Source organism: Osmerus mordax, chromosome 6, assembly GCF_038355195.1.
Source record: "Osmerus mordax isolate fOsmMor3 chromosome 6, fOsmMor3.pri, whole genome shotgun sequence".
NCBI classification, from domain to species: domain Eukaryota; kingdom Metazoa; phylum Chordata; class Actinopteri; order Osmeriformes; family Osmeridae; genus Osmerus; species Osmerus mordax.
Genome location: NC_090055.1, coordinates 18,427,739 through 18,438,483, shown reverse-complemented (window position 1 = coordinate 18,438,483; position 10,745 = coordinate 18,427,739). Strand labels below are relative to the sequence as shown.

Sequence of the window (10,745 nt, the reverse complement as noted above, 5' to 3'; positions counted from 1 at the left end):
GGAGCAGAAAAGGAGGTAAACATAGATATTTCTCCACCAACCATACGACATCAGTCGAGGTTCTGGAGTTCATAGGATTCATCAGTCGGCTGAATGGAGGTAGAGAGTAACGCCAGACAAGAATTAAGACTCAAGAATCATGAATAGATCAAAGACAAGGAGACGGTCTGCTGCAAAGTGTCTCTGAGGCATGAAGGTCAGTGAATACATTTCCATGGTGAACACAGAGAAAGACAGAGAGATGACCAAACAACAGCTGGCATACAGAAAAGCAGGGTGGACAAATACTACAGTAGGCTGTTCTTGTATATGAAGTCATATGTGGTTGGACAGCTTTCTTCCTGGTCTATGCTCAGCACATTGGGTAAAAAGGGGACCTACCTACAAGAGTGATAATGGTGAATAATCCATCCATCACTATCTTTCTTGTAGGTATGTCCACTTAATTAGGGAAGACTTGATCTTGAATAGGAATACATGTATGCCAATGGTGGGTCCCACAAGAGGAGGGGAGAAGATGAGAGGAGAGTAAAAAGGAGGAGACAGCTGTGATGTAGTGCATTTCAGCTGTGTGATCTCACCTTTCCCAGGTAGAAGACAGCTATGGGAATCAGCCTTGTCGACCACCTGATTTAATATATTGCTTATTGTGTATAATTCAAATTGCCATGCATCGCCCGAGGGCCATTGTGCTTGCATAAGCCCTTCCACATTCATTATCATATCAGTTAACGCGATTATATGCAAATGACTCCACCCAGTGCCAGCGCCAACATATCAATTACGATGACAGTGAGTTGTGTGCGACAGGAGTTATTATGGTAATACCTCAGGAATAGATTGCACCTGAGAGCCAGTAAGAGAATGAGAAAGTGAGTGAGAACAGGGGAGTGAAAGCAGAGAGATTCGACATGATCCATCCTCTTCTCTTCAGCTCAAGGACACTCAAGGCAATCTGTGCCTCTCCAGCCAGATGCAGACTTAAGTGGATCTAAGCAGCAAAACAAGGTAATGCTGACAGAAACACAGGATGTTACCTCAAATAACACCTCTTAATTTAAATGGGATTCTTCCTTCACTGCAAGAGGAAACACAAAACTAAAAAATACTATTATCTGGTCATCTCAAATGTGTTTATCCTTATACTGGGATTATGCATGAGTAGTGCCAGTGTGTGTGTGTGTGTGTGTGTTAGAGAGAGAGAGGGGTGTGTGTACCACCATTTTTGAAAGTGCAAGAGAAACATATTGAGATAAACCCAGCCCTGGAGACCTATGAAGCATGGTAGCAGTCCTCCAGTTTCTGAACACACGGGATTCAGCATTGCATTGACAAGCAGATGGTGGTGGCTTCTATCCTGGGAGAACTGCAACATGCTTTTTATTTCCCCCCAAAGCTAGTCAGTCAACCGTCACAATGAGAAGGGGAAAAAAAGACAAAGAATCCCACACTGTTTCAGAAATGCCATTCTGCTGTCCAGTCAGCAAGTAAATAATGTATTCAACATTTTCACCTGCAGCAACAAAAAAAAACAAGTTCAATGTTTTAAGGCCCCAGTTTGCTGTTTGGAATCTCAATATAATGAGAGCTTCTGAGGCCCCGTTCTCCCGGAGAGCTGCTGTGGGGCACGTGACTAGGCGTACTGCCAAAGTAGGACATGTAAAGCAGAGAGACTTTTGCCCCCGATGCAAAAGCAACTCGTTACATCAAAATTGCTTCCCCTCCCGACAGAACCCTCACATCTGGCACGCACGCACACCGCTGCTCACGCTCTGCGCTTTCTCATCGAGAGTGACACGACTCTAGCATGTTCCACCATTGATTACATGCTTTGTTCTCCTTCAGCTTTACATGTTCCAAATTCCATGCTCCGGATTCCGTCTTGCGATACATCTGGTGTTGTGCCATGGCGCATGCCGTCGTATAGTCAGGATTCAAATCCTTGCATGTTAACATATTGTAATACTTAGCCCCATGCCCTGTTTGCCCTGCGGGGGGAAACTTGAAACTTAATGTAAGTACACCACAGGGTGTCTCTTCTTTCTTTGACTTGTTTGAGGAGAAACAGTCTCCACGAACCGCAGAAAGTCTCTGTTCTCCGTTGCACAAGCGCTTAAGACTTCTCAGAACGAGGAAACAGAAGAAAGGGGCGGTGTTTAAGAAACCAAGGTGTCTTGCTTCTCCTGGTTGTACCTTGCAGCGCGAGGTTAGAGCTCTGTGATGAGGCACCTGGCCGTGTTGCTTCAAGGTGAAGCACCATGCCTGTTTGGGCCGGCTTCAGCTGTGTGTTCTGCTGCATATGTCTCAATTACGCTGTTAACCTTACAACCTTTCTCATAAAGGTCCTCTTGTTGTCACGGTGAAGTGACACTAATTACAAAGTCACCCCCACAAGAAGAGACCACATTACCATATCAGGCTGGCCTGTGTGTGTATTTGGATGTGTGTGTGTATTTGGATGTGTGTGTGTATTTGGATGTGTACTGTATGCATCAGTGTGTATTCGGGTCCTTTCCAATTTGTATGGAAAAAAAACAGAAAACTTGGATGATGTTCTTCACATCGACATGTGAAACAATGCGAGCTGGACTTTTTGGCGGGGCCCTCTGTGAATACTGGGCTCAGTATCAGCTTATTTGGCTGAAGATAATGAGGCCCAGAACCCTCTTCTTAACACCTTTCAAGGGGCACGCGTTCATGACACACTACACTGCCCGTACTTTATCAGCGTGGCGTTTTAAATATTGGGATCGATCTTTCTCCTCTGCAGTTTAAGTGCTTCCAGGTAGGACCCCATGACTGACACACACAATCCCTTATCATCCTGTCCCAGCAGAAGACGAACAGTGGGTTCTGAGAGAGTTGTTGTTCTACCAGATGGCGGAGTTCGTCTCCCAGCATCCAAGGAGGAGCGGGGATGGAGGGAGCGGGGGTGGAGGGAGCGGGGGTGGAGGGAGCGGGGGTGGGGGTGGAGGGAGCGGGGGTGGAGGGAGCGGGGGTGGGGGTGGAGGGAGCGGGGGTGGAGGGAGCGGGGGTGGAGGGAGCGGGGGTGGGGGTGGAGGGAGCGGGGGTGGAGGGAGCGGGGGTGGAGGGAGCGGGGGTGGGGGTGGAGGGAGCGGGGGTGGAGGGAGCGGGGGTGGAGGGAGCGGGGGTGGGGGTGGAGGGAGCGGGGGTGGGGGTGGAGGGAGCGGGGGTGGAGGGAGCGGGGATGGAGGGAGCGGGGGTGGAGGGAGCGGGGGTGGGGGTGGAGGGAGCGGGGGTGGAGGGAGCGGGGATGGAGGGAGCGGGGGTGGAGGGAGCTATGAAAGATCCCCAGTCCCCAAATTTCAACCAGAGAGCTTTCGTTTCCAATATAAAGGGTCAGGCTGAGACTGAAGAGGGGTGTGTAGTTACTCTTTAAGGAACCACTATAAAGTTCAGCCAACTTGTCCTAAGTTCTATTCCCAAAGGTGACATTGCTCGTGTTGTTTATCTAAACTCTGAAATGTTATTTCTGTTCTGTGCCGTTCATTCCGGTCTTTTGAAATATGGAATGATGGAATGTCATTTCCCATTCCGACAGACATTGTGAAAGCATTGATCGGCATGCAGCATTATGCAAAGCAGAGCAGCAATTTAAGCAATTTCATACAGACGTCGCCGCTGTCTTGTTTTTCTTATGTGATGCAAATAATTTACCCCCCAAAGACATTAGTGTTCTTTCTGCTGATGTTGACTTCAGATGAGGGACATGAATGTAGAATCTGTCTGCTGAATGCATGTACTGACATCGACATCTAACTGAAATGTCCGTTATTATATACAATGCATGTCCACTGAACAGCATCACCCATTAGCCATCCCAAGAAAACATCTCAACAAAAAGACAATTTTTGGAACGGTGGAACAGCCTGCAATCCTCCAGATCTCCCATCAGCCTCTGCCTCTCTCTCCTTAGTTGGTAAACACCAGCCCCAGTCATCCGTTTGCAAATGCCGCGAAACAAACAAATAAACAAATCCCCCCCAAAATGAATTGGTAAACAAACACAATGGAAGGGGGCTTGGCCGCCAGAAGGATCGATGCACATGGGCACGAGGAGGACGAGGAGATGATGTCCACCCTGACAGGGTGTCTCGGGGAGCGGGGTGCGGCAGAGAGGAGACGGAGAGGAGGACAGTGTAATGGGGTATTAAACCCGGAGCCTGGCTTGGCCTGATAAGAACAGCACACACACACACACACACACACACACCTGCAGCAGATGTACGTGTCACCTTGGCCTCTCCTGTCCCTTTCATAGAGGGAGATGAATCTGGGGACGCCGCCAATGACACACTGGCGGGCTGCCGGGCCGGAAGAGGACCGGGGCGAGGACTGGGGAGGGGTGAGAGGTGACGGAGAACACCGTCAAGACGAGGTGCCTGTCCTCCGTAGCAGACGGACAAAGGCTGTGAGTAACAAGGTAGGACATGGGATGGGAGATGGTTGACTGTATGCATTATCCTCTAAAGGTCGCTACGCATTCCCAGCAACTGTAGGTCTGCTGACTGGGCTCTGACCCAGAGGCAACATACACGACTACGGGTCATTTAATTAGAGCATTTGGACCTACGGCACACTCCTCTTTTCTGTTTCCAGCTCCCTCTCTCTTTCTCTCTCTCTCTCTCTCTCTCTCTCTTCTCTGTCTCTCTCTCTCTTCCTCTTCTCTCTCTCTCTCTCTCTTCTCTCTCACTCTCTCTCTGCTACCCCTCTCTCTCTCTGTCTTTTTCCTTTTTTCTTTCTTCATTGTCTTTGTTTCTATTCATCGTTCTGTCTCTCTTAATTGTTCACTCTTTCTGACATCTCCAATATAAATGTGTGTTTAAATACTGTACGCTTACCTTTATTAAGTTATTATGTAGAAAACAAACAAACCAGTTGACCATTTTCTTTGTGTTTTCTATAAATAAAAGCCAACATCTCTATAAACGGCATGTTAAGACATCCGAGGTAGTCCGTCCTTTTTCCAGTCAAACAGTTGTTTGTGGAGATGCCATACCATACGGAACTAACCCCAATCATCTTCCTCATCTATTTCCTACATTTTCCCTCTCTGTGGAAAATCCAAATTTCTCCTGGGAAAAGAGCAAGCGACTGCTATCTTAGCTGTGCTGGCTAATCTTCCCTGGACACCAATTTTTCAGCCCAGGAAGTTAATGCCAGCCCTGTGTAAATAGCCTTATCTCGTAAACACGTTATCCTCCACCTAGGCTGCCCTGATGGGGATAGTTCAGGCCCAGCCCAGACATACTTACAGAGGACGAAACACGCCCTGGGAGCAAGGGGGAGAACACATCTACTAGCCTCAGTCCACCTGGCACTGGCTCCACTACCTCCTCTCCTCTCTCTCTCTCTCTCTCTCTCATATTCTCTTTCACCCACTCTCTTTCTCCCCCTTTCTCTTGCTCTACTTTATTCTCTTAAATCTGTCCCTCTCTCTTTTTCTCTCTCTTTCTCTCTCATTAGCAGCGCACATTACCTCTGGATCTGGTAGATCAGTAATGCTTCTAAATCCTTCATGCTATCCACCTGAGGCAATGTGAGAAGGATGGCCCTGTGTTTCCACGCTCTCCCAGCCCGCCCCACCCTCTCCCCTACCCCCTCCTTCTCCCCGCCCCCCCCCCACCCTCTCCCCTACCCCCTCCTTCTCCCCGCCCCCCCCACCCTCTCCCCTACCCCCTCCTTCTCCCCACCCGCCCCACCCTCTCCCCTACCCCCTCCCTCCCCTCCTGGACACAGCACAGACCATATGTTCCCTGGCCCTGATATGAGGTTTAGGCAATGTTGCCCTGTTCCCTCTCAGACCTGGTCCGTGGTTGAGGGGTGCGTCTGGAGATGGATCAGTACCAGCTACCTGTCTGGTGTCACCTGGGTTTCACCCCCATATGTGAGGGACCCGGATCTTTCTAAATGTCATCCGACATGGCGGTAAGTTTTAATTAAACCCGAAGGGAAAAGTATTAATTATCGCATCGCATGCCCTGAATTAGATGGTGGCTCAAGGCAGCTTCTGACTAGAATGCTGATTATGGCAGTGAATAGGGGCGGGGGGGCGGTGGGGGGGAAGTTTGGGATGTAGAGTTATGAATTATAGTTGTATGTTGCCTGGGGATACGAGGTGATTGTAGTCATATAAATCAAAATTTCAGGTGGTATGCTATAAAAACACCTTCACTTTATCTCCCCTTAGGAAGTTTTTGACCTTCTACAAAGGCAGTTTTGACTGATCGTAGTCCTTCCCATCAAAATGGCTGAGGTATTCCCCCTGGGCCCTCGATTCCCTGATTCCCTAAATGATATGTATAATTATCCCCTCCTCTTGATTGTAGTTCATCTTATCATGCTTGTCTGTCCCTCTCCAGTTTTATCTTATCTTTCCTCCCATCTATTTTTGCATCAGCCAGTCATTTGTTCTGCCATATTATCGGTCTCCTCTATAATCTAATTATGGGACCTCCAGGGGCTTTCAACTTAGTTAGTTTAAAGTCTGTTTTCCCCCACAGTCATTAAAATATCCTTAACTCATGTTTTTCTCCAATTTCTCTCGCTTTCTCTCTGTCTTTTCTTCCTCTCTCTCTTTTTCTCTCCCTTCCTCCATTCTCCCTCTCTCCCTCTCCCTGTCTCTCTCACATCTCTCTCAGTAAGGCCTCTCTCCCAGTACGACGTCATCGATCGACTGATTGATTAACCCCGACAGAGGTCGGTGTCCCAGTCACTTCTTCCCCAGCGGGCGGTATGAACGCGGCTAGCCGCTAGCCGTGGCCCGCGCGCCAACCTGGGACCATGACGACCATCGATTGTTCTGCCGCCGCGGCTGAGCCTCGCCAAAGCTTTCCCTCTCTCCTCGTCAGCCACCCGAAGGTGTGTGTTAACGTGGGGGAGGAGGAGCGCCTTATAAACCATGCATGCCTCCTCCGTCTTGGCACAACAGGAAGGAAATCGCGTGCGTTTCCTCCTCCGCTCTGGGTGCCTGCCTAACAGAAGAGTTATCCCTGGGGTTGGCATGAAACAGCCACTCAACCCGGATCACAGCTGATGGATTATGCACGCCGGACTTCTCGACGCTGATTTGTACGCGGTTGCACGCGTCCAGGCCAGCTGAATAGCGTTCATTCTGCCAGGCGTCTGTGCCGTGGACGGGGGCTAAGGCATCCATGCAAAGCTTCCAGAACCTTCCGCGAGCAAACGGGCTGGCACGAGCAGCTGATCACAACGAGGAGGAATGATTGAACACGTTCCAAACGCCCCGTGGAGACTCACACTGCGAGGCAGATCATGTCTCTGACCAGCCTGTGACCTCAGGGGAACTCGGTGGACTCGAAAGTCCACTTAGTGATGCAAATCCACTGGTGCTCGGCCACACAACATGGACCCCATCTCAACCCTTTTACCTACTCGTTTAACATATTCGTTTCTTCCCCGTTGGCAGATGCTTTGATCCAAAGCGACGTACGGGCTCGGGATTTGAACCTGCGACCTCCTGGCCTGCGGCCGAGGGTTTAAACAGACAGTCTGGGGCGGGGTGTGAGGGCTGAGACTCACCGCGCAGGAGGTCCGAGCTGGCGTGGGGAGAGCTGTGGGTGCGGAACAGCTGCCAGTCAAAGTCGTCCTCCTCGCCCTGGGTGAAGTCACACAGGCTGGGGTCGGAGTCCTCGTCGAAGGTGCAGCCCGCCGCTGAACAGAGAGAGACATCGAGAGAGAGGAGAGAGAGACATAGAGAGAGAGGAGAGAGAGATAGAGAGAGGAGAGAGACATAGAGAGAGAGGAGAGAGACATAGAGAGAGAGACATAGAGAGAGAGGAGAGAGAGACATAGAGAAAGAGAGGAGAGAGAGACATAGAGAGAGAGGAGAGAGACATAGAGAGAGAGGAGAGAGACATAGAGAGAGAGACATAGAGAGAGAGGAGAGAGAGACATAGAGAAAGAGAGGAGAGAGAGACATAGAGAGAGAGGAGAGAGACATAGAGAGAGAGGAGAGAGACATAGATAGAGAGGAGAGAGAGAAAAGAGAGAAAAAGAGAGAAAAAGAGCGAGACAGAGAAAGTGGAGAGAGATTTACAGTTGGTTAGGAATCAAACATACCGTGTTGCATAGGACAGGATTTAAACATGCTGAAATGCTATTAAAGTAAGTAGCAAAAAAATCCTTGTTTCTTTTCCTTACATATGCTAACAATTACTTTCTGAAAGGTGAAGGTCACTACATCAATCCCTGCACGCTCCCTCCCTCTTCAGAAACTTTGGCTCTGTTGTTGTGTAGCTGTGGTTTGTTTGGGCTGAATTTCCTCATCATATCCCTTCTGATCGTCTTTCCATTACAGAGATGGGACAGATGCCAGACAACCAACCGGCATCCATTTCCCACTCCACCCTTCACCCAGACACCAATTAATAATATCCAGCCGCAATGCAATCCTCCAGCCCCCTGACTCTGCTTCACTAGATCACACGCACACACGCACACACAGACACACATACAAACACACACACATAGGCATACACACACACACGTACGCACTCCACAGACACAAAGGCAGTCTGATGCACATGAATTCACACAGAAACAACATTTAATTTAATTGTGCTACGAACTACAGTATGGTTAATGTCACTCACAGATAGCTCACACAGAACGAGCAGACGTGATGATGGCTCCAGCTTTGAGGAAGAATTCCTTGCTTCCATAATACATGTACTAGACCCTATGCAAATCCACATTTACACCAACACTAATAGGTTTGTTTTGGGTTGGGGGTGCACCCAAGGGATAGTGATTATTATTGTAATATATCACAACCTGCTGGATTCGGAGCGCCAAAAAGCTAATGTTTCCAAATGATATTTAATAGCTACAACTTTTACGATCCTTGGGGCCTCTAATGTACTTCCGTCTTCACGTCCTGCATCTGCTGCCATCTCACACATTAACCCAGTGGTGTGAAAACAACAGTGGCAGAAGCCAGGCTGAGGACCTCGTGCCATGCGGCCTGGGCGTGCGCCAGTCCCACGTTAGGGGGAGAGAGAACGGCGCGCTAACGACACAACAACACACACACAAACACACAGACACACACACAACCCCCAGTTCTCAAGGTGACCCTCGTGGCCGGCAGGTTTATTACAGCTAGTTCCGGGCTGCGGCCTGTTGTTAAACTAACGGGGCAAACTAAAAATGTAGCCGACTGTTCTCCCGTTTACTACGCCGGGAAACGAGGAAGCCACAACCTCCTCCTCCAATTACAGCTCGCCCTCGTGTCTCCAGGAGAGGGCAATCGCCCCGGTCTCTGAGAAGCGAGAGGCTCGGAGGAGACAAGTTCTCGGCTGGCTGAAAAAGGCGGTGAAAGCGGGCTCTGTGTGCACAGTGCACACAGAGCCCGCTTCCTCTCTAGGTGTTAACGTTGGTCCGTACGATGTGTTTGGTGGAGCGTGAACGTGCAGGGTCTCGATCGGCTTCGCGCTCGAAAATGGCCCTCTCTTCTTGTTCTGCTTCTGGGGTGATATGGAGGGGAAGGAGAGCCCTAACGCAGAGGGGAGGTGGAGAGGGGGGGGGGCAGAGGACGGGGTCTGGAGAAGGAGGTTCTCTCCCCCCCTTGGGGCTGATTTACAGCCCGGTGCTGGTCCGTTATGGCTAGGCGCCGAGGTAAGGGTCAAAGGTTAATTGTTCTGTGCAGGGATCTATTTCTAATAGAGCAGCCAGAGATATGAGGCCTGACATCTGAAAGCTGCACTTATATAAAAGAGCAGCTATATGAGGCCTGGCACATCTGAAAGTTGCAACTACATTACTCCCGGCTGCTGCCTTAAGTGAAGCCTACCAACTGCTCCCTACGGACACTTTACAACCTGAGGGGCTGGGATGGTGAGGCTGGGGCTGAGGCTGGGGTAGGGTTGAGAGGCTAGGGCTGGGGCTGAGAGGCTAGGATGGTGAGGCTGGGGTTGGGGCTGGGGTAGGGTTGAGAGGCTAGGGCTGGGAATGGGAGGCATGGAGGGTGAGGCTGGGACTGGGGCTGAAGCTGAGGCTGGGGTTGGTAGACTATGGCTGGGACTGGGGCTGGGAGAGTGGGGCTGGGGCTGAGGCTGGGGGAGGGGTTCAGAGGCTGGGGCTGAGGCTGGGGTTGTAACCACAGAAAGGGGATGGAAAAGACACCTCCTCCCCTAACCAGGTCAAGAAAAGCTCCATCAATCACATCAAAGACATGAGTCCAGAGCCCTGCCTAGTTCTGCTCTGCTTGTTCTCCCAGGCCGAGGTGTTGGCGTGTCTGTAGAGTCTGGGAGCTGAGTAATTACATTATAATTTGGCAGAGGCACAGCATGCATCTAAACATCAGGTCTGAGGGGCTGCCAAGGTTAAAAGCCTCCTGGCACAAGAGAGGAGATGTTTGCTCAGCATGTTGATATGACAACCTCACAAAAGCATGTTTTGTTGGTATACTTGTTCGGCCAATTACATGGCTTCGTTGATTAAAATGTGCGAGAGCTGCCTCCTTAACTAATAATCTATGGGGACAAAATACATATTTAATCAACTCTTTAAAAGTTAAAGAAATGCACGTTTGGTTGGTTTGGTTCAGATCAAAAGGTTTCCATTTGTTGTTGCTGTGTTTGTTGCTTTCTTCTAGAAAGCTCTGCTTTTGACCTGCTCGTGCAACACCCGAAGCGCCTGTCTCCGTTCAGGTGAAACACTCACTCAATTTAATCTTGAGAGAATAAAAACGAACCAGCACT

At 49.8% G+C, this 10,745-nt stretch overlaps 1 protein-coding gene across 1 annotated transcript in view; it reads right to left on the bottom strand.

Moving 5' to 3' along the window:
- The window catches only part of ptprub (protein tyrosine phosphatase receptor type Ub), a 141,025-nt gene that overhangs the window by 90,101 nt on the left and 40,179 nt on the right, over positions 1–10,745 (bottom strand). Inside the window, 1 exon segment of the mRNA XM_067238126.1 lies at positions 7,564–7,695. Within this exon segment, the coding sequence (XP_067094227.1) occupies positions 7,564–7,695 (132 nt within the window).